We start from the raw sequence: 25,326 nt of genomic DNA on the forward strand, positions 1-25,326 counted from the left end.
TCTTTAAATTTTACATTTTAAAACAAGCCAACATTTGTATTGAAGAATATAAGTCAAATATCTGATTACAAAATTGAAGTTTTATTTACAACTCTCAATGTAGATTACTATTAAAAAAAAAAAATTCGTGTTTAGGAGAATCTCATTGTACACCATGTGTAAGTGTGTATATAAATTAAAATGTATATATGTCCACATTTGAGAATGACTTAGCATATCGGATTACAAAATTCAAACTTTATTAATTCTTGACAATATTATGGTTAAATTTTTTTTCTTTCCGTGTTAAGGAGAATATCTTATCGGTTATACTAACGAATACACTCACAACCTTTTCTATTTCTCTCTCTCTCTCTCTCGCTCTCGCTCTCGCTCTCTCTCGTTCATGCAATATTGTGTGTGACTAATTTTTGTGGATGATATAGAAGCAAGCTAGCTAGGTAAAGACTTGATGAGAAGATAAGAGTGGAGGTTGTGGGTGCATTTTTCGGAGGGATGCAAAGTCTTTGAAGTATTTATAAGCATGTATGATAGGTCAAAGTCGTTAGAAGCTGGAAAATCTTGGAGTTGTTGGTGAAGCCCATATCCTTGAGGAAAATTCTGAACATGTGTGTTGAAATTGTAAATGATGAGAGGGATATATGGGGATGGCTCAGTGCCGTACTGCAGTGGCATTACTCTGTTGAAAATCTAATGAAAGATTCAATCTTACCTGTTTGATTTCTCACCTATACAAGCTAGAGGTCCTTTTAAGCACTTGAATTTTTTTTTTTCCTTTTGATAAGTAAGCACTAGCTTGAATGATTGCTATCATGCTGATGAGAAATTTTTTGAAAAAGAAAAGAAAGAAAATGCTGTGATAATCAATTGGATGATTTTTGTTGGCCCATTATGATTCTTCGCAATAATAGAGAGGAGTGTGGACAAAATTTAAAGCAACTTTTTAACCTCAAACCTCCTTTAGGATTTGAACTCGAGTGGACAGTTATCGGTCGATTCCTTAAAGATAAATTTCCCGGAGACAAACATTAAACAATTATAATTCAATAATTAGCTAGTAAATGCATTGTTCCTTTTCTATGACACACACACGCACACACACACACACATCCTTTCTCATAAGGGATCCTGTGCTTTTTTAAACATGAGTTAATGTAATTTCAAATTGTAGCAAAACATGAGTTAGCATAATTTTATGAGGAACAATGTTCTAATGCATTGTAATGCCAAAACGTACTAAAAGTTTAGATTGAATATCTCTACAAATTTTAAATTATAGGTAAATAATTAGAATGAAGATTATGTTAAATGATTTGAATTTTGCAAAAGAAAATTACTAATTGCTCTATCAATATTGAATGGGACAATGACGCTTTAGTCCCTCTTAAATAATGTATTTACCACTTAAATCCTTGATAAATTTTTAATATCCTATATCATCCATGGTATTAAAATTTTAATAAGAAAACATACTGCTGAAGGGTAAATGACGTTTTAACATGTCCTATTTTTTTGTTACTGTTTTAATACCATGGATGAAATGAGTAATTGAAATATATTATGGACCTAGGTGGTAGAATAAATATCTTGGGGGGACCATATTGGCATTCTTCTATATTTAATTAACTTGGTTTATGAACTTAACAAGAAGATTAATATCGAGTAGTTTTTTTCTGTACAAGTTTGATTGAAATTGGTTTTCATATGTTGAATCGAATCGGTCCATCAAAAGTTGTCGTAGTAAAGCAATATTACGCCCCAGAAATAGACGTGAAAAAAAAAAATGATCGAGATAGAATAGACAACTAGCTAATTTGTATAGGAATCCAATGTTATATTGATATATTCCTTCCAAAAAATACACGTTTTATCATGTCTATGTTGCAGCTTTGGTAAGTCATTCGAGTTTGATCACCAACCATTTGTTATTCCACTTCTGTTTTATTTCTCCAAGGTTAAGGGTGATTACATTTTCTCCCAAATTTTCATCAAAAGTGAAATTTTCGCCGCATATTTTTGCAGTATGACAAATACCCCCCAAAATTTTATTTCATGAAAAAAAAAACCTTCCTGATGTCAAGAATCTTACATCAGATTCAAAAAGTCCAATTTATCTTTAATGAATACTATAACAGTTTGATTTCAATTTCTTTTTTTTAAAAAAAAAAAATCGGAGCTCAAATATTAGTTATGAGGGTACCGTTGTATAGATTGATTAATAAAAATTCTAACAATATTTACAATAATTTCGACGTATGGCGAATGGCAGCATCATTAAGAGTAAATCGAACTTTCTCATCTAATGTAATAGATTTTTGACATTAGAGAGTACTTATCACGGATGAAATATATTATCGGTATCTCTCATTAAACAAACTTTGTAGGGGAAGGATGTTCTTTTGCCAATCCTTTGGGGGAAAAAATATAGTTACTCCTCCTAACAAATAATCTACTGTCACGCGGTCTACATTCTATTTATGAAACCCTAAATTTGTAGGTCTTTATTGGCAGACAAAGGGGTACATGTATATGACATGAAACCCACTTCTCTACTAAATAATTTTTAAGTACAAGACAGATTGTACCTTAGATGATTCATTTCCCCAGGCTGTGTGATTGTTCAAATTGAAGGAGGAATACAAGCGTGTTCCAAGAATAGCAAAGCAAATGGTCAATTCAGATGCTCTATGATTTGATTAATTTAACAAATTGGTGATAAAATAGAACACGTGACTGATAATTATTGGCCGTTAGGGTTCTTCATTGTTTCCTATTTCCAAGAACATTATGGGTTCTTTGGACTATTATGTTATTACTTATCCTGATGGCTTTTCATAAAGAAGTTTCCGAATTGATTCCACGTACGGAAAGCCGTGTCTCTATGACGGATTATCCCCCATTTAGTTCAATAATGATAGTAATGCAAAGGCTAATGGTAAAATTAGACACATATTTGATGGAAGAAAACCTCATCAAAATCTCTATTGGTGGTAATTGGCATTAACGGTGCTAGTTATGCAAACAAAGTTCTTGGGGAATAAGGAATATCAAAACTAAAAAGGAAAAAATTATGCCTATCTATGCTTACTATATTTACAAAGATATAGTAATCATATGATCGTTAATACTCCCCCTCAAGTTGGAGCATGAAGATCAACAACGCCCAACTTGCGTACATGATGAAGAAAAAGATCACGATCAAGTGGTTTGGTGAAGATATCTACGATTTGTATAGAGTTGTGAATGCGCAAGGGAAGCAACAAATTGGACTGCACTCGTTCTCGCATAAAGTGACAATCTAACTCAATATGTTTCGCATGCTCATGAAAGACAGGATTTTCAGCAATGTATAATGCCGATTGATTATCACAATAAACAAGCATAGGAGCAGCATGCGAAAACCCAAGTTCAGCAAACAAAACCTTAAGCCATTTTAATTTACATGAAAGGTCTGCCATTAGGGGTGTTTGCGGATTGAATTTTGCGGATTATAGATCAATCCATATCCATTCTACAATTTTGCGAATTATAAATTTTTAATCAAATCCAATCCATAGATTGGTGAAATTCAATCCAAATCCAATCCACACTTCTGCGGATCAGATGCGGATTTAACCTAATCCATATCTAATCCAGCATTTTGTGAATTGGTTTGCAGGCTAAAATTTTTTAATTATATCCTATCCATGAGCTAACTGAATAAAAAAAGTTAATATAAAAATGATTTTACTACCGATCAAATTCAAAATTAAATAAGATTTAAATAAATAAATTGTTTAAATAAAGATATAAAATACATTCAAAGTTTCAAAATATAACACACCAAAAAAAATCTTATTTGTTTAGATCAGTACATAAAAATTAACTGCTTAGAAAGTTATATTTTTTTATTTAATGATTTTTATTTTATATTATTTTCGGATAAGATATAATATAGTATTAATATAACTATATTTTAACTTATTTATTTATTAGTAAGTATAATGACATGTTTACAAGTTTAATTTTTTTATTAAATAAATATTTTTTATTTTTTTACCGATTCGTGGATTTTAGCGGATTTACAAAAGTAAATCTATATTCAATCCACTGATTGTGGATTTTTAAATTTTCAATCCAATCCAATTCACGGATCGGATTTCTACGGATCAAACGAATTGAGCAGATTGGATTGGATTCTGAACACCCCTATCTACCATGGAATGATACTCAGCTTCAGGTGAAGAGTGAGAAACAACATTCTGCTTATTTTTTTTTTCCAAGGAATAGGACTGCTCCCAAGAAGAGTACAATATCCAGTAACCGAATGACGAGTAACAGGACAACTTCCCTAGTCAGCATCACAATACCCACGAATACACAAATCACTAGTGGAAGATAACAAGATACCTTTTCCTAGAGATCATTTTAAATACTGAAACACCCTTAAAGCTACATCCATATGCACTGTGCGTGGTTCATGCATGAAACGACTTAGCACATGCATAGAAAAAATAATATCAGGTCTTGTAACAATTAGATAGATCAATCTCCCAACAAGATGTCGACAACTTGAAGGATTAGGTAAATGATACAATCCACATCTATAGGTGAAAGACACGAGTGTTGTTCCATTGGAAGAGGTAAAGGACAGGCATCGAGTAGTCCATCATCTTTCAAAATGTCCAAAGCATATTTTCTTTGACACAAGAATATCCCATTAGATGACCATGCTATGTCGATACCCAAAAAAATATGTTATGGTGCCCAAAGCTTTAATGTAGAATTTCTATGCAAGGAAACCTTTAACATTGTTAATTTTTGTTGAATCATTACCACCTACAATAATGTCATTTACATAAACAGATACAAAGGTGGAAGAAATCCTATTAATTTTCACGAATAAAGAATAATCTACTTTGGATTAATGGAAACCTGCTTGCTAGATAATAGTAGAGAATTTGGAAAACCAATTTCAGGAAGCTTGTTTCAAACCCTAAACAGACTTGTTGAGTTTGCAAAATAAAACCTTGCGAAATTTGCATGTAAATTTTCTCTTTTAAATCACCTTTGAGAAAAACATTATTGACATCTAATTGTTTTAAAATTCAACCATTAACGGCTGTAAGAGAAAGCATAGCTCTTACTGTCGCAAGTGTAGTTATATGAGAACATGTATCATAATAATCAATACCTTTTGTCTGAGTATACCCTTTTACCATTAATCGCGCATTGTAGCGTTCAACGGTCCCATCTGTTCGATATTTTATTTTGTAAAACCATCGACAACTAATAGCTTTTTTACCTACTAGCAAATGAGTAAGCGTATATGTATTATTTTTATCAAGAGCATGTATCTCATCCTCTATTGTCTTGCGCCATTCACATAATTTAATTGCCTCATAAAAGGAATTGGGTTCTACTTTCGGGGTAATAGCAGATAAAATGAATTTATTTGCTTGTGTGAAACGGTGATAAGAAAAGAAATTTTGGAGAGGATATTTCTTACCTAGTAATGAAAAAACAAGATTAGCAGTTGTAAAAGTATGAGTAGTTGAGGTGTAATAGTCTTGCAGATAAGCTGGAGGTCATCGATTCCATAAAGGCTGTGTAGGTGGTAGTTCTTCGGGTTCTATGGTTGAATAAGTATCATGCGATGGATCATCTAATGTTGGAGATACTAGTTGTGTGGGTGATCCGAAGTGGGTTCAACGAAATGGGAATTAGTATCTTCTATATGTTGATATGTGGTTGGCTGTTGTGGTTCACTCTCTTTAAGAACATTGGGTGGTTTAGTGCTTTGATTAGTAGATAAAATATCATAGGACTCAAAGGAATTGTCATCCAAAAATCAATTATCTTCAACATATGTAAAAGGTGCTGAAATACTTGGCAATGTAACATTCTTAAAGGTAAAAATATGCTAAAAAAAGGACATCACGTGACATATGAATGGTTTTAGTTTCAATATCATTTACACCATATCTTTTTTGTCCAAAAGAATACCCAATAAAAATGTCAGTCCTAGCACATTGATCAAATTTATGCTTTATGTGCAAAAGTTTTGCAAAACACAACCAACCAAAAACCTTTAAACGAGACAAATTAGGTGTTACACCAAAAAGCACCTTATGTGGAGATTTACCTTGTAATACTTAACTAGACAACTTATTTATTGTTGTAAGGACACATTCACCCTAGAATTTGATGGGCAAATTGGCTTGAAAACATAAACTTCGTGCAACTTCAAGGAGATGGCGATGCTTACGTTCTACGACTCTATTTTGTTGTGGTGTTCCTACACAAATTTTTTTATGAATAATACATTTATCTAAAAAAATTGTTGCAAATCTTTAACAAGGAACTCAGTCCCATTATTACAACGCACCATTTTAATGTCAAAATTAAATTGATTTTTAACCAAATCATGAAAAGGACAAAGGTCCATTTTGGTTTTTGTTTTCATTAAATATAACCAAGTGCACCTTGCATAATCATCAACAATAGTTAAAAAATAATATGCACCTGAAGAACTAGCAGTAGAAAAAGGACCCCAAACATCACGATGGATTAATTCAAAAGGAGTTTTACTCTTAATACTGCTAACAAAAAAAGGCATTCTAGTTTGTTTGGCCTTATGACAAATATCACAAACATAATTCTTCTTAAAACCAACCAAATGATAAGATTTTGAAGATAATCCTAAATACTAAAAGAATGGTGGCCAAGTCTCCAATTCCAAATATCAATCTCATGCACTGAAACCATTTGGGAATTAAAGGAGGATGCGGTAGGAAGTTGTATGTAAAAAAAGCTCTCATGAAGTCTACCTTTGCCAATCTTCTTGTTCGCATACAAGTCCTGAAATTCACAAGAATCAAAATAAAAGATGGCCTGATATTTATTTGATTTAGTTAATTGACTAACTGATAATAGATTGAATTTAAAGCTTGGGATGTAAAACACATTTTTTAATAAAAAATCTGATGAAAAATAAACCTTTCATATGTGAGTGACAAGGGTTATTGTGTCATCTGGTAATTGAACATGAAGAGGTATAAGACATGATTTATAGGAACTAAAGAAAATGTAAAGAGCAACACATATGATTTGTAGCACCCGTATCTATTATTCAGGTATGGAAAAATGAAGAATTAAAAGTTGTACCTGCAAGACTTGCTAAATGTAAACTACCTGGGGAGAACAACATAGCTAAGAGTTTTTTATATTGCTCTTGAGTAAAAATATGTGATTGTTGCTCTTCTTTGCTGGTTACAGTTGCTGTTATTTTAGGATTCCTTTTACTTCCTTGTCCACGTTTCCTCCAGTTTGGTCAATATCCATTCAATTCAAAACACTTCAATTTTATATGCATCAATTTCCCACAATGTTCCACACGTTGGCCTACCTTGATTACTTCGAGAACCACCATTTAAATTTCCACTTCTGTTATCAATTGAAATATTGTTGCCGCCAATTCGGTTGTTAAGGAAATTTTGCAGTAGTGGCTATTTATTTTGTGTAGCAAGAGCTGCTACTTCTGGAGGTCCCCCTAATGCATGAAGGTCTTGTTGTTTTTCTTTTTGCCTTACAAGTGAGTAAATCTTGTCTACATTAGGAAAATGATCTATCAATGAACTCTAACTTCTTGTTGCTATATATCTATCACGAAACCCTTGAAGGAATTCCATTGTACGATCCAACTGTTGCAACTAATTCATACTTTTTGCATTACCACAAACACATGGCTCTACAGGTTGTAATGAATTTAATTCATCCCAAAGTTCTTTTATTATAGGATAATAAAAGAAGACAGAAACATCACCTGGTTGTAAAGTAGAGATGGCTTGTTTGAGTTCATAGATTTTTTATGCATTATTATGTTGAAAACGTTCCTACAGATCCTGCCATACTCCTCTAGTAGATTATGCATACAACACAATTCCTACAAGTTCACTCAAAATAGAGTTCAGCACTCATGATCCAACAAAATCATTACAACGTTGCCATTTACCACCATCATCATCATCCGGTTTTGTGATAATCCCATTAACAAAACCTAGTTTGTTCTTCGCTTGTAAAGCCATCGTCATCACTCTTACCCATGTACCATAGTTATCACCAGTGAGTAAAGGCGAGATTAATACGATTGTTGGACTATCTGAAGGATGTATAGAGAAAACATCATCTTTTTGTTTGAAAAAAATTTCAACTTTCTTTGATGACTAACCGTCATCCATAGCTCTAATACCTTGTAAAATTAGACATGTATTTGATGGAAGAAAACCTCACCAATTAAAACTAAAAAGGAAGAAACTATGCCTATTTATGCTTACTAAATTTACAAAGATACTGCAATGTTTCTTTGATAGTAATCATATGATCGTCAATACTAATGGTATATTGGTACTAATGGGATCAATATGAAGTAATTCAATGAAGGATGATTTATCAAGAGCTCAAATTGTAACACCCTAGGCAAATCCCACATCGGCAAAGTACGGGAAATATGTTGGATTTATAAGAGATGATCCATACGTTAATTGGCAAGACACGTTTTGAGATGTATGAGCGCCCCAAGAACAAAATTGTGCAGGCCTTATTAAGGCCGAAAGCGGACAATATCTTGTCAGGTCCAGGTTGGGTCATGACAGATGGTATCAGAGCGACTCTATGTGTCCTCTTGAACGATGAAGGGGCAAACTTCAGGGAGGACGCTGAGTCCCTAATGCTGAGTCCCTAGGCGAATCCTACATCAGCAAAATACAGGAGAGATGCTGGGTTTTAAGGAATAATCCATACGTTAATTGGAAAAATGCGTTTTGGGATATATGAGCGCCCTAGGAACAAAACCATGCAGGCATTGTTAAGGCCAAAAGCGGACAATATCTTATTAGGTTTGAGTTGGCTCATGACACAAATATTTTTTTTTTAATTTTGCAAACAAAATATAGAAGAGTAGTGCAACAAACAAAGATTAAAATGAATGCATATCCTATTCGAATCTCAAAATCAACTAAGTCTATCATTCAAAGTTTTATGGTTTTTAGTCAAGTTATAGTAAGTCAGATTTCATTTTCTGTAATTAAAAATGGAGAAATATCCTTTTATTAGAATAAAGAGAGAAAAGACTACCAATTTGATAAGATATTTAACTATTTTAGCAACTTGTAACAATAAGAGAAAAAATTTGGTCTGTAGATTTAATTAGGCTTTAGTTATGTATGTCAACCTAGAATTAGTTTTCTACTTAAAGATAAATCATTTTCTACCAAACCCTACTATGCCTGTTATTAAATTGAACTTAGACCTATTATCCAACTTCAATTATGAGTACGATTTTAACAGAAATTATTTGGCCTAACATGACCCAAAACAATATGAAGAGACATTTGAAATTAGATTTAATGATATATTTACTTGTTTATAATTTTTTGTCACACATGTATTTATAAAATTACACATGTAATTGTAAAATTATACGGTTAATATTTAATTATCTATCTATTTATATCTAATAAATATCAAGCATTATTTTTTAAAAAGTCAACACAGAAATCAGAATAGAACCGAATCCAATTCTGAAGAATTTACCATAACATTTTCTAAAATTGGATAGTTTATATGGGCTTACATTTATTTGGATAATTTACCCATATATCATTGTCAGGTCAAAATATTACCTGCCAGCATATGGTCGGCGACATGTCCACACATCAGACGGCTAACGGCACCGGTCGTTTCTACTCAACTACCAGGACTTCGACACGTGTCTGCTCCTGGCCAGCCCTATTGTCGCCCAACGTCGTTTCATTTTACCCCAGATTTCGAAGGCCATACGGGGCCCCCGTGCTCTTGAAAGTTCCACGTCTGCATATGCTCACAGTGTCCGTACACAACATCGTGGGGCCCTGTGAGATTGGACAAGACGGTCTGGTCTGGCCATACGATCTGGGGAATTTGAAGATCAGAGCCGATTTGAATGCACGCATCGTTATCAGTGGGTCCCCGGGAGCACATGAAGGTGCGCCGGCTGAAAGAGTTTCGCCTCATACTAAAGGCTTGAAAGATTACGAAATGACAGAAACTGCCCACTGATATTTTTTCTTTTCACTTTCACCCCTAACCATTTGATGGGTTTATTTGAAGATTTAAGTTACCATTGACCCCACGTCATTCAGCTTGGGAAATTCGAACCCTGAACAGTTTACAAGCAATCAAACCTAAATACTCAACTGTCACGTTACGAAAATTATGCGGCCTCATTATGTGGTGATGAATAAAGAGAATTTTTTTTTTTTTTTGGTGTCATGTTAATAAAGAATAAAGAAAAAACTTACACATATGAATCAATATTTGCTTTCTAAATGGTTCTTCTACATCAGCATGATTCTCACCAGCTCACTTACTCTTTTGGTCACGAATTGATCTCATTAAAAGACCTTTTTAGAGACAAACATAGTGGGTGAAATAAGTATCTTGTGACTATCTAACTTGAATATATGCTATTCAATGTATTATTTATTTGAAATATTTCACCAGCCATATGTAGGTAACGGAATATTGAACTTTAATTTCTTAGAGAGAATATAAAGTTGATACCTAGCTAGAACCAATATCCGTGGCTTGGCCTTTTGGCTAGTATTTGAATATTTGATCAAAATTCCTTTGTGATCTAAGTCTTGTGGGAGTAAAATTCACTTGGGCAATTTTATCCATGGCTTGGCTTTATTAAAAGTATGTTAAACGAATGACTCTTTGATTATTTGAGTTGAGTAAGAGTTTAAAATTTTTTATACGATTAATAAATATGTAAAATTTATGCTAAGCCCAAATTTAACACAACATGAATAAGACATGATATGAACTCAATACATCAATCTATATCAAATCCTTTAGTTACATCACTTGCGGACATTCCAAAAAATAAACATTAAAAACATGATTTATAAATATCATATCTACCATTATGTTATAAATATGTTAACATGGACAGGATTAATAAACATGTAGAATCTTATTAATATGGACTACTATTACCATAGAAGTATGGTAGGTCAGAAAAATTAGATGAAAATATTTTTTCTTTTCCCCTTTTTGGTAGATAAAGAAATATTTGAAATTTGAAGAAAAATATTCAACTAAAACCATGTGGGGGATTCTCTTTGGAATCTAGGCATGTGAAAATTTTATTCAAGTTGCAATTAAAATTTGAGCATTAAAATCGGGTTTCATTTTGGTTGTGAATTAATGTAATGATCTATGTCCAAAATTAATTTATAAACTATGCACAATTAAAACATTAATGGCAATTGTATTTCATTGGATATGAGAAGGCAAAGTTATTAATGGTATATACAAAATTTAGATCACATTTCTACTAGATATTTCAAACGGAGCAATAAACAATTGTTAATTTTTTTTCTTTTTTAAAATTATAGTCTTAAGGAAATTAATCTAGTTAGTCACCATCTCACCTCGATAGGATAAGTTGTGTCAAGTTAATGTTGCTTCTAATTTCAAAAGAAAAATACAAAATCATCATTGTGAATCATAAACTCTTGATAGCAAGCAATACCATGTAAAATTTATCAGTAAGAAGTCAAAGGAAACAAGCATTTAATTATAACTCTTTATCAGTGCTTGATCGGAGGTTAACAAGTCAATTTGAATTAGTCTTATTGGAAACCCTTTTCTTTGTCTTAAGTTTGTGGTCGGTTAAAAGTTCACAATAGCCATCGTAATATTAAATCAACTATTGAACCACAAAGTGAGTCTAATCCATCATTTGTTTTCCTTTTACAGGAGTAGTCTTGACAGACATTTGCATTTTTAAAATGTAAACAGTAACTTTCTGAATGAAAAACTGTTAAAATGTAAAAAATAATAGCCTAATTTTGAATATTTTTTGTACACAAAAACTTTATATTACTAATACCAGCCATTTCAAATTATATTGAAAAGAATATATTACAATAATTATGTTATATGATGTGATATTCATTGAGCTGATGTTAACTTTACGGGGAAAATTATGGTACCACAGTCTACATTTGTCACCATACTATAGTGGTACCATACCACAACAAGACCCTAACTTTACCCAATTTACATAATCAAATATAATATTATTTATGACGCGGTAAGTTTTGAGGTATTCCAACAATTTTTAATATTTTTATTAGTCATTCTTCCTAAATCGCCATGTCTCGTCAAAAACCTTTTTTTTTTCCCCCTTCTTTGTTGAAAGAATGGAATAACGCAAATATAGATAGCTTATGTATGCATGAGCATAGCTTTTGCTAATTTATAATAGACACCTTGTGTGTAAGTGCAATAGGGCCACAATATTAACGTTGGATCTTGGATATCTATGAATTTTCACTAATAAATAATATTTTAGTGCAGTGCAATCCCTACATTACAAATGGCAAAATCTTCTTCCAAATATATCCCATTTGTCTTTATCCAGTATCCCTTCCTCTTCACTCCTATATAAATTGAACCAACCCACCTCACTTCTTCACACACTCATTTCATCAACAGAAACCTTGCTTTCGCTATCTAAACCATCATTCCCACATTATTATTTCCACTTCTCCTTTTTTTTTTTTTTTTTTTGAAAGGATCTCCACTTCTCCTTTGATTTAACTAAACAAAGAGAGATTTAGCATAGAAAAAGTAAAAAAGAGAAAGAGGTGCTACATTTCTACAAGTAATGGAGTCCATAGTTTCAAACTTAGCATGCTTGTTATTCCTCCTTTCTTCTCTTATTTCATATATTTTGTTAACAAAGCTAAAAAGAGAAGCCGAAAAATGTGCTAAGCTTCCTCCTGGTTCAATGGGTTGGCCTTTTATTGGTGAAACTCTTCAAATTTACTCTCAAGATCCTAATGTCTTCTTTGCCACTAAGCAAAAAAGGTTCTTGTTATCATTAATTACCATTTATAATAAATCTTTATATTATAATTGTACTGCATATTATCCTTTTGTTTGCTAATGGTGGTGCCATAAATTTTGTAGATATGGAGAGATATTCAAAACACACATACTTGGCTGCCCATGCGTTATGCTAGCGAGTCCTGAGGCTGCAAAATTTGTGCTGGCAACTCATGCTCACTTTTTCAAGCCAACGTATCCGAAAAGCAAAGAGAAAATTATTGGCCCTTCTGCTTTGTTCTTTCACCAAGCGGGCTACCATGCTCGTTTAAGAAAGCTTGTTCAAAGTTCATTGTCCCCTGAAAGAATTAAGAAGCTGATTCCTGATATTGAAGCTATAGCCATCTCTGCCTTGGAATCTTGCGCCGTGGGACAAGTCATTAACACCTTTAAAGAGATGAAGAAGGTTAAACTTCTATTAATTTGTAAACATGTTTCTTATGTATAGCCCATGTTGCTTATGTAAAACTATATTATATATATATATATATTTACTAAATATAATATCCTTGACTTTGGGTGGTGGGGTTGCTTGGATTTGTTTTTTAAATGTTTGGTGGGTTTTTTAATTTATTTATTTTGCTTGAATCATATATGCGCTAACCTGCAGTGGGTTTTATTATCTTGATCCTCTACAGTTCTCTTTTGATGTCGGCATTCTATCCATTTTTGGTAATTTAGATGATAGCTACAGAGAGAAGCTGAAGCAAAATTATCTCATAGTAGATAAAGGATACAATTCTTTTCCATCGAACATTCCAGGGACTGCGTACCACAAAGCTCTCTTGGTAATAATAATAATCAACTATTAATCATTGTTGAACTTAATTTAGTCCAAATTGCATAACATGTTCATTGATTATTTGTTTTACTAATTATTAACTGCCGATTCATTAATTTAATTTGTTTGGTGATGATGAAGGCAAGGAAAAGGCTGAGTCAGATTGTAAGTGAGATAATTTGTGAGAGGAAGGAGAAAAGATTACTGGAAAAGGATCTGCTGGGTTGTCTTTTGAACTCCAGAGATGAGAAGGGGCGGACTCTAACAGAGGATCAAATTGCCGACAACATAATTGGAGTTCTTTTTGCAGCTCAGGACACAACAGCTAGTGTCCTAACTTGGATTCTCAAATACCTCCACGATAACCCAAAACTTCTAGAAGCTGTAAAGGTTAGAGTAAGCAAATCATCCCTTTTAAAAAAAAAGGGGGAATAAGATTGTGTTTAAGTGGTTAATTTAATCATTGGTTTAATGTTACTGCAGGCAGAGCAAAAGTTGGTACACGAATCAAATAACGGAGGCCAAAGGGCTTTAACATGGGCACAGACAAAGAATATGCGGTGTACCTATAGGGTAAGTTCTACAGTGTTCCTGTAGTTAAACGTGACGAAAATTGAGAAATCATCACAGCCTGAATAAAAGGATCTAATTTGTATATGTGTATTCTTTTTAAATTAATGACAGTTCATATTGGAGAGTATGAGGATGGCAAGCATCATATCTTTCACATTCAGGGAAGCCGTGTGTGATGTAGAATACAAAGGTGAGTGACTTTTATTTATTTTTTTTAAAAAAGAAAAGAAACAAAACAAAAGAACCAGAAGATTCTTCGCACCTTTTGATTTCCTCTAGATAACTGCCAGCATTTAAGAGGTTTCTATTCTGATAAAGAAAGAAATTTTTTTTTAACTTAATCGACAGGATTCCTCATCCCAAAAGGCTGGAAAGTGATGCCATTGTTCAGGAACATCCATCACAATTCTGAATTTTTCTCAGAACCTCAGAAAGTTGACCCTTCGCGGTTTAAGGTACGCTAGAAAACATCAGTTATCGAGTAAAACCTGCACAGTTTTCTTTTATGAGAAGAAGCAAAACAGTCGACGAATATACTCGTACATGCACGCGCGGTCAAGTGTTTTTTCCTTTTTGTCTTTCTTTTCTCTGGCTCAGAGAGGCACGCGTGCGTGTGCAGTATCGGGGAGTAAAAGTAAAAAGTTGACGGAATTTTTAATGGTTGTGGGCGGATGCAGGTAGCCCCAAGACCCAATACGTTCGTGCCTTTTGGCCTTGGAGTGCACGCCTGCCCCGGAAATGAACTCGCCAAGCTGGAGATGCTCATTTTAATCCACCATTTAGTCACCGAATTCAGGTACAAATTTACACTAACCACGGCATCTAGTTCTCTCCGTAGAGGCACAGAAATTTTATCAAACACTTGCCCACTAAATATTTTTGACAACTCTGTTTTTCTTTTCTCTGGTTTGCAGATGGGAAGTCGTGGGCTCGCAAAATGGGATTCAATACGGCCCATTTCCGGTTCCGGAAAAAGGACTCCCGGCTAGATTTTGGAGAGTCCCTTGTTGAAATTGCTAATTCAATTGTCACAAAGAATCTGTCGACCTCCTAACCCTACTACTTTCTTTTTCATCGGAATCCTAGAGATTGGGTACCGATTGATTTGGATCTTGTAATGTTGCTTCTTAAGTCCGAATGTATTATATATAGCGAGAAAGATTATTAATTTCCCAAATTGAAGTTCGACGTCGTAACTCCAGTTTGGCTCCGGGAGTTGTACTCTGTATCTTTGATTTTGCCTAAATGGCAATGGTGATATTAGTAATATTTAATATAATTGGGATCCCACAATTAAAGTTGTGTTCATAATCCGATGTGAAGTGAAATGCAATGTAATGAGAAACATAATCCGTAAAATTATTGACAATTTGACATAGAATGGACTAAGTAATAAATAAGAACATTGACCAGCGAACCAATTATTGTACGGCACATCCCATCGTCAGGATCATGTGAATGGATGTTACCGAGCGAGGGTGCATATTGCCTCACGTGGGGGTCAGCAGCAGGTGGTCTCAAAAGGGCCACGTGTCGGTCATCTGATTGGCTTAACGACAATGCCCTTAGTTGGAGGGCACTGGCTTATTCACGAGGGACCAGCAGCCAATTAAGGACATCACAATAAGAGTCTTAAACCAACCCACGTCCACCGTCAAATTTTGAAGATGAAGCCATTGGCCGGTTGCCGGTGGCCCCATACTTTGATTTTTCTTTCTTTTTCTTCTCTTAAGGCTTATAATTAAAGGCTTTCTGGGGGAGGGTGATCTAAAAATGTAGGGCAATGCACGTGATGACCTCACGCCCCAACCCATTAAAACCATAAAATTGACCAAACCCTAACCCTTCTGTCCTCCATTATTCCAACCAATTGATCCTTCAAGGATTGAATTCTTGAAAAGGGCCAACTTTTTATGTGGTGGGCTTTTAATGTTTTGGTACGTGATCATTCAAGTTGTTCATTTTTTTTTCGATCACTTTTTTCGAAGACTTTAATCGAATCGGAATTAATCGGTTCAAAATTGTTCAAACTCATCTAAAATGGATTTTTCAATTAAATTAGCTCAAACCGCGTCTGCCCTAATTTTCAAAATTGAAAGTGGGAAATGTGACCAACAGTTAAAAATATGAAAAAAAAAAAGACAATAAAACACAAAAATGATAACGTAATTAGTGTCATCATAATTAGTGTATCGATTTGTTTAAGACTTTAGAAATACTATTCAAGTGAAATAAATCTTCAAACCTTATGGGCAGACACCTAAATCTCCATCATTGCATACGTCAATTATTAAGCAGGATCATGAAGCTTCCAGCACCAAAAAGACCGACTAGCCAATGTTTAAAGTTAAAACGAAAAAGAAAATTTCCATTTATAGAACCAACAAGGTCATTTTCACTTACTGAAATTGCTAAAATCTCTCTCCATCCCTATATGTAGCTCAAAATTATCTATCGATTAGTTCTTTCAAATGATATTGATTTTCAACATTTTTAAGGCCAATGTAGTGCTTAATTCTCATTATGAGTGTTGATAGTAAAATTTCTGTTTGATTTGGGACATCGAGAAATATGATCGATAGCTAAAAGTATGACAAAATGACAGTTGAACATTAAAATGATAATATAATTAGTGTCATCATATATCGATTTGATTAAGACTTTTGAAATAGTATACGTTGAAGAGAAGTTTATGAATCAATATTGATGAGTCTTCATTGATGTATAAGATTGATCATGTCGGGTGAGATTAATGATAGGAAAAATATCCACCGTCCGCCCGTTTTTTCTAACTTTTTCAAAAAAACACAATTTTTTTTTTTTTTTTGCTGGAATCCACCTAAAGTTACATTTTATTTCACTTTTCCACTTCCGTTTGGAATCCGTTAAGAAAACTAGTACAAACTTAAAAAATGACCATTTTACCCCCAAAATGAAAATTACAATTTCACATTAAAAATTACCAAAAATAATCAGATTCAATCTAATTATTTTCCCCATCGGTCAATAAAGAAATCAATTCCACAACCATCAAATGCATGGTTTTTTTTTTTAAATATGTTTGTAATTAGAATGCTAAATTATAACAGTAGTATTAAAAATAGTTCAATCTCACAAACCATAAATTGAATTTAAAATAAGTAGAGTTTTATTATTTATTGAGTTATAATCTCAAGTAGTTAAGATTTTTTTGTACTTCATTAACGTACCAATAATGATATTCATCGTTAAATCTAATTATTTTTGGCATTTTTAGGGTGAAATTGTAATTTTTGGTTTGGGGGTAAAATTGTCATTTTCTTAAGTTTCCGTTAGTTTTCTTAACGGATTCCAAACGAAAGTGGAAAAGTGAAACAAAATGTAACTTTAGGTGGATTCCAGCAAAAAAAAAAAAGAATTGTGTATTTTTTTAAAAGTTAGAAAAAAAATGAGTGGACGGTGAATATTTTTCCTTAATGATATATATACTACGTAAAACCAACAAAAATGATTGGTTTGAATTAATAATAATCAATGATAATTCTATTTAATCGTTTTGTGTATCATATCCTCTTGCCTGTTACATACTTATATATAACCACAAATTACAACTAATTATCTAAACCTATTTTAAACAAGTGATGCCAAGATTAAAAACGTGATTTATTGATTTTAATACAACACACAAGAGCAGCGATCACGAGAGCGACTCGCCGTGTGTCAACTTTTTATTGAATGATGACAAAGAGCTCGTCTAATGAGAGGTTGACGTATTATGAGTCACTCGCTTGATTAGACCTTAAGACATAATTACTTAAAAGGGTCAAATCTTTTTCAAGTAAAATGAATCTTCAAACCTTGTGGGCAGACATGCTAATCCCCACCATTGCATACGTCAATTATTAAGCAGGATCATGAAGCTTCAAGACCGACTGGCCAATGTTTGAAGTTAAAACGAAAAACAAAATTTCCGATTATAGAACCAACAGGGTCATTTTCACCTACTAAAATTGCTTCAAATGATGTTGACTTTCGGGGTAAGTAATGCGTTATCAAGTAGGCCAATCTTGCGCTTAATTCCCATTGCGTGTGTTGATAGTAAAGCTTTTGTTTGACTTGGGCCTGACTGGGCCCGTCCTGGATTGCAACTAGAAAGAGCTGCCTGTAACGGTCCAACACGAGCCCAATATATGCCCATTGAATTTTACTTTTGGGCTGACTGGCTGTGGTGATTTGGACTTTTCTGCACCATTTTCTACATAGTCCATGAATCAGAAGTTTAAAGACTAAATGCTTGTGTTGTGAATCATGCAGCAGGGTCATGAAAAGTCAAAAAGAGAGGGCAAGAACCATGAATCAAAAAGCCTGCGACAGGACTATTAGTCTTGCAGCAGAGCCCATAAAACTCACAAAAAGGTTGCAGCTGAACCACTATCGTACAGCGCAGCCCAGTAGTCCTACAATAAAACACAAGTCCATGGACTAGGTGCAAGATCATGGGCTACGTTGAAGATGGCGCAGAAAAGTCCAGCCCAGCTCCAGAAGCGAAAGGAACTAGAAGCTTGATCCAAAGAGATAGAGATAGAGATAGAAATAAGCTGTGGCATCGCTCACAGAAGATAAAATTATAGATTATCCGAATCTTTATTGATGTAAAACTCACGTCGTTTTTATAACACCACCCCCACTTATCATTTTGGCAGGTAGTTTACTGCCAGATCTCAACAATTATCATTTATTTAATTGTATTTGCTGTAAAGGTTACAAAGGAATGCTGTTCTGTAAAGGTTACTACTACCCACGTGGGGCCGTCTCCGTTGATGCTAATAGCTATAAAAAAAAAAATTATAAGCAAAGACAAATGTTGATGAGTAACATGCAGCACACTTAATCAAATTATGGCACCGGTACCAACCACAGCTCTTCTTATCTGACTCCTCCATTCAATGAAATGCAAGCAAATGGCTCTGAGACAGCAACCAGAGAAGCTGATCCTCAAAAATGAATTTGGAACCAAGTCTCCGTTGCTGTGCTCGAGTTTCCTGACCACACAAGCAAAGGTCTAAATACTACATACGTAATACAATATTATCTTATCTATCAAGTATAATGATTAAGATTTTAAGGCCCCTTTTCTTTTCTTTCTCATTTTTCCCTCTGTAAAGATATGATAAAACCAAGCTGTGATTGGTTATGTCGTTAATGTATGTTAGTGCCATGCTTCCTCTAAGCAGAACGTGATTAGATAATTAGTACGGTTTTTATTTCGCATGTTTAATTAATAGACTAAAAAATATTTTTTTTATGTTATGTAATTAACTAATCCGTGTTAATATTAAATTTTTAGGATCGAGTATTCTTGTAGTCTCACTCAATTAGTGCTTCCCACTATATGAATGAGCTACTTTAATACTTCTCAGTTGGTAATATTTTTTCCAAATAAATACCACTTCAATGTTCATATATAATGGTATAGTACTTTCATTTATGTGGCAAGTACTTATCCATATCAAATGAATTATTTCTAACAAGCACCCCTATCATCAAATGAATGTTGTAGGTGTCACTTCACAATTGATTTAGTTCGTAAAATTTCTCGACGGACAAGGGGAAAAAGAAAATTAATTTTAAAACTAAACCCCTTTTATTTATTTATTTATTTATTTTTGTTTTAATCTATTAGATTACGGTTAAAATTCGTTGTAATATTTTATAGAACCTACAGCCGCTTAGGCGGGGCCCACTTGGCCACGTGTCAAGAAAAAATTTGGGCTCACTATTTGGGGCCGCAAACCCTCTCTCCCTCTCTTTTCGCACCTTAAGCCTCGAAAATAATAAATTCGGATTTCGTTTGTTAAATTTGTGAAACAACGGCTCAAAGAATCAAAGTTCTCTTCTTTCTTTCTTCCCCTTTTTTTCAACAAATTAAACTCTTCTTTTGCGCAAAATTAGCTCGAAAATTAAAATGCGGTTGTTTTCATTTTCGGCGACGATTAATTGGATTTGTTTTTAGTTTAACTTTTGTCGTTCTGAATATTGACTCGAAAATCGCGCATGGACCCGATCCGTAGTGAGAGTACACAGCCGGACGCGTGGCATTTCGTCGTCCCTTTACTCTTCGCTCCCGGCTTCCTCGTCGCCAGGTTCTTTTTGGATAGATTCATCTTTCGAGTAAGATTTTGTTGCTTCTTTGTGTTGTTTTATTATATTAGATTTCTTGTAACAAATGTATATTTTAGGTTTCGTTTGTTAATATTATTATCGTCATTTTTTGTTGATAATTTGACGTCAATTTGGCTTTGTGTTGCGTTAACTGCTATGATTTAGTATTTTGTCTGTTTGGTTGCTGGAAAATCAAGAAGAATCGAAGGAAACTTTAGAACTTTATGTGGTTTTAGCTGGAAATTTGAGAACAATCAAGTAGATTTAGTATATGTTAGTTGACGGATGTGCTTCGGCTTTTTACGCGCGTCAGCTAAAACGTGTTTTGTAAAAGTGTGGAAGCTAATCTCTACAACTTGCTCTCCAACGTACTGTTGACATATGGTGATTCCACCCTGCAATTGTGGGATTTGAAAGCCAATCGCACCTCAATTTCAAAGAGATTGAGGTTTTTTGGCATTTAGTTTACAGTTGCGATGTAGAATGGAATGACTGGCTTTCAAAGTAGGAGTGGTTAGATAGTTGGAGGTCATTAGCTTCCAAGTAAAATTGAGTAAAAGTGTGCATTTAACAAACACTTTAGCTATTTTCCTTTCAAAGTTTAGCAGAAAACAGCAGTTCCGAGCATCCCTTTAGTTATGTAGTTGTATTAGGTTATGTTTTATTGAATTCTTTGCAATAAAAGGAAAAATAAAAAAAATTGACCTTTATGTTATTATTCTTTTTTGCATCTATACCAGCAATGAACTGAGTTGTTTTGTGGCGGGGATTTTCATTGGATTTTGCGCTTTTTTTTGTGTATAAATGTGCAATAGGAAGCTTAGTGACAGGCCCTTGGATTTTAGTTGGTTTCCTCATGATTACGAAGAAATTTGTTAAAAAGTAGAAATAGGGAAAATTTGTTAAAGAGTAGAAATAGGGAAATTTTGTTAAAGAGTAGAAATAGGGAGAGGGAAAAAAAAGGTGACACTTTGCAAAGGTTGGAGTTCTAGGATAAAGTGGATCTTTGGGCTATACATGGTAAATTGGCAGAAGAGTTGATTTTCTTCAAGATGTGACAGCTTAAATTTGATGATGACATCGTTTTTTTTTTTTTTTGAGTCGCGAGAAATTTGTATTGGTGCTGAAGAGCTTGTTGTAAGGGCTTGCAGTTGTTATATTTTGTATATTTTCACATAGATATGATATCTGAAATTCATTGTATTAATTAGCTATTTCGGAATTGACTTCCCACATATTCCATGATGATGCCTACAAAAAGTCATGTTTCGATCATCAAAAGAAGCAATGATTCTGTGCACATATTGTTTCTGATAATTTATACCAAGTATAGCTTTTTTTTTTTTGGGGTACCACTTCTGTTTTTTCTATGTGCGGTATTTATGTTATAAAAAACACTCGATATTTTCTTTATAGTTGATTATTCTTTGCCTCTTTGTAGAGGCTAGCTCTCTGGTTGTTGAATAAAGGACGTCCCCAGTTGAAGATAAATGAAACTACAAGGGCAAAAATTAGCAAATGTTCAGAATCTATGTGGAAGCTGACATACTATGCTACTGTTGAGTTCTGTATTCTCAAAATTGCCTGCGATGAGCCATGGTTCACAGATACAAACTTGTACTTCAAAGGCTGGCCAAATCAAGAGTTGAAGTAAGTGCAAAATATGCCTGGAATTTTTCATCCAATTGCTGGAAAAATGATCAATGCTACAGTCGCTTCTGTAGTTGTTCATAATTGGATTGAATGCATTTCTTTCGGTCTCATTTTGTGACTTTGGGATGTGCCCTCATGTATTTATGTGGTCAACAAGAGTTGATCTGTTTTCTTTATTGTCTTAACTGACATGTGTCTTTTGTTTTTTTCCAGGCTTCCTATAATGCTTTATTACATGTGCCAATGTGGATTCTATATCTATAGCATTGCTGCACTTCTTACATGGGAGACTCGAAGGAAGGATTTCGCTGTGATGATGGCTCATCATGTAATTACTGTTCTCCTGATTGGATACTCATATTTTACTAGGTAATAAATCAGATATGTCTAGATACACTGAAATTAACGCAATATGTGGCCTGCAGTCACATGTTTTTAAACTGATTGTGTATCCTATTTATGTGGAATTCTATCCTATTATTTTTAATCCTTATTATTGGCCCTTGCCTGTCATCAGATCTTTGTTCATTATTCATTAATGAATAAGTACTATGGATTTTGCAAAAGTCTAACCTGAGCCAGGGGTGTGTACATATTTTATAGTGTTCATCTTGTCTTTGTTGTTAGTTATATGTTATTATTCTCTTATAATAACAGATCAAGGTTCAAATCCATTGGGAATATGTTTATTTTTGGGTGGGGTGGGGTGGGGTGTGTGGTAACTTAAAAATAAATTTGGTGACTTTGTACTTTGTGATGAGTTTATTGACATCTTGTTATTGTTTGTATTGTGTGCACATTTTCTCTTGAATTTTTGGGTTATTTGCTGATTGAACTTGAAAAGACCTAAAGACTTCTGGACAATACACTTTTGTTTCAGCTTCTTAAGCACAATCGTGGCTAAGATCATGGATACCAATATATCCTTTTACTGATGTTGATGTATGTAAACTATTTTCTGTAACTCGCTAGTCTTCATTTAATCATTTAAATTTGTGCCGTTGGGAAACTCTTTTCTAATTTGTGGCATTAAATATTCTGGGTTCATTTAATCATTTAAATCTCTAGTACTTTATAAGTTATGTTATGCGACATAGAATACAAATGTCGTTTCTTAAGCTATTTGGAATATTTTAATTGTTACTGTTTCACTGATATTATAAAGATGTTTACTTTAATTCTTCTTCATTGGGTGTATCATATTCATGACCCCTTATTCTGTTTTCAAGCTGCTAAATGATGAGAGGGGGCATGTTAAATGAAACATCCTTGTAAAGAGCTCCGCTATCAGTTGGATTATATTTCTACTGATTATATTATGAGCATGTGAACATTAAGTCATTAACATAGCATAGAACTTAGATCTTTTGTTATGGAATATTGGGCCCTTGAGAGTTTCAGATTTCTCAACCCTTATCAATTTTTGTTTTATAGTAGGATAACCTGATGAGCAAAAATGGTTGATATTTCACTCAATGATATATTGTGAGAGTAATTGTTTTTTCTTTTTTTTTTTCTTTCTTGTAGGTTTTTCCAGATTGGCTCTATTATTCTTGCTCTGCATGATGCAAGTGATGTTTTTATGGAAGCTGCCAAAGTTTTTAAATATTCTGAGAATGAACTTGGAGCAACCGTGATCTTTGGATTATTTGCAATATCTTGGGTCATTCTACGATTAATATTCTTCCCATTTTGGGTCATCAAATGTACAAGGTTTGCCTGCATGATAAACGACTTGATGTCACCTTATTTGGTTATCTAGCAATTTCTTTGGCTTATTTGATTTTGTGGTTTGCACTTTCCAGCTATGACCTTCAGTTCTACTTGAACCTATCAGAGAGTTATGATATGTTCATTTACTACATGTTCAATACAATGTTGCTGATGCTGTTTGTGTTCCACATATACTGGTGGGTTCTCATATTCTCAATGATATGGAGACAGCTGAAAAGTGGTCAACTGGGGGAAGATATAAGATCTGGTAAGCATTTTGATGTTTCCGTTGTTAGTTTAATTCATTCAGTGTTATCAGTTATTCTCATTAGTCTTTCTCTCTTTGGAAATAATCAATGGTTGTGCTTTGATAGTCTGCAGGAAACTTGATCCCATATAATCATTTAGCTAGAAAATTCCTATTACCGTCATTTTTGTGTTGCAATTGCCACATACATTAATGTCATAGTTTGGGGAAAAAGGGGACCAATTTCCTGCCTGCAAGTGAGAGTGCATCCATAATGATCCAATATATAAGTTGCTTATGCAATTTCACCCATGAACAACAATATCTCTGAAATTGAAACGATACTTCCCCCTCTCCCCACCTCAGGTCATGTTTTCTTTATAATTTAAGAAGGCAAATTTTTTCAAGTTCTTCTTCTATTCCTTTCAAGTAGAGTTTGTGGGGCCTACTTTTTGGAGAAAACTGGACTGACAGATTACAGATTGGACTTTCTTTTGGACTCTGAGAGTCCATGGGTGTGGTTGCCCGTGGTCCTTGTTCCTTCAACCCTTTGCATACACATAGTGCATACCAAATGTAATATATTCTCACAACCTTTTCTAGCATGTAATTTTTCGCATAGTGCCACATCATTTTTAACCTTGTTTGGCACCATTTCAATTGGCATCTCGGATATTTTTCTAAGGCTTCTTGCTTAACTTGTCTACAACCAAATGCAGATTCTGAGGATGATGATTAGGTGGAAGATTTTGTTCCAACTTATTGGTTCTTGCCGATGATGCTAGCCATGGGGAGATTGATTACTTTGGTCGTCTGTAGATTAGTCTCTGCACTTAATTGGTATCATATCACGAGGCTGGTGAAATTTTTGTTCCATAATAATTGTTCAGCGATTCATCTCCGGGTAGAGATAATCCCATACCATCAATCATATATCGTCTTCTTTTCTTTCAGCTGTACAAATAATAGGCAGTTCCTGTATAATTTGTTTCTTCTGATAAACCGTTGTTTTAGTAGTAGCACTTTTATCAAGAAATGGAATAGAGATGAAAAAAGCTTCTGTTGTTGGGGTTTTCTCACTAGTGGTTAGATTCTGGTAGCTTGAAAGTGATTGCGAGTTCTGGATACACAAAATAGTTATAATTTGCTTGAGCACATTTCATTCCTTCCTCACAGTGTTTTGACACTTGTTTTTTCACATAATAACATTACATTTTGATACTATGAATGGAATTTTCAGATTTTCAATGAATGTTTTAGTGTGCGATTGGTATTGAGGTTGGACAGTTATAACTTAAAA

General features: G+C 33.9%; 2 protein-coding genes across 2 annotated transcripts; both read left to right on the top strand.

The window, feature by feature from the left end:
* The first annotated feature begins 12,599 nt into the window (after window positions 1-12,599).
* Window positions 12,600-15,558, top strand: LOC18033641 (abscisic acid 8'-hydroxylase 4). Its single transcript, XM_006422958.2, has 9 exons — window positions 12,600-12,900; window positions 13,003-13,324; window positions 13,557-13,706; window positions 13,841-14,089; window positions 14,183-14,272; window positions 14,384-14,462; window positions 14,621-14,727; window positions 14,950-15,068; window positions 15,187-15,558. The coding sequence occupies exons 1-9, from the start codon at window positions 12,698-12,700 to the stop codon at window positions 15,281-15,283; spliced, it is 1,416 nt and encodes a 471-aa protein (XP_006423021.1). The 5' UTR covers window positions 12,600-12,697; the 3' UTR covers window positions 15,284-15,558.
* Window positions 15,559-20,083: 4,525 nt separating this feature from the next.
* LOC18035296 (LAG1 longevity assurance homolog 2) lies at window positions 20,084-25,225 on the top strand. The gene is made up of 6 exons (XM_006422960.2): window positions 20,084-20,422; window positions 21,855-22,063; window positions 22,280-22,435; window positions 23,594-23,779; window positions 23,872-24,047; window positions 24,746-25,225. The coding sequence occupies exons 1-6, from the start codon at window positions 20,306-20,308 to the stop codon at window positions 24,763-24,765; spliced, it is 864 nt and encodes a 287-aa protein (XP_006423023.1). The 5' UTR covers window positions 20,084-20,305; the 3' UTR covers window positions 24,766-25,225.
* The last annotated feature ends 101 nt before the right edge of the window (window positions 25,226-25,326 follow it).

Source organism: Citrus clementina, unplaced genomic scaffold (assembly GCF_000493195.1).
Source record: "Citrus clementina cultivar Clemenules unplaced genomic scaffold, Citrus_clementina_v1.0 scaffold_8, whole genome shotgun sequence".
Lineage (NCBI taxonomy): Eukaryota > Viridiplantae > Streptophyta > Magnoliopsida > Sapindales > Rutaceae > Citrus > Citrus x clementina.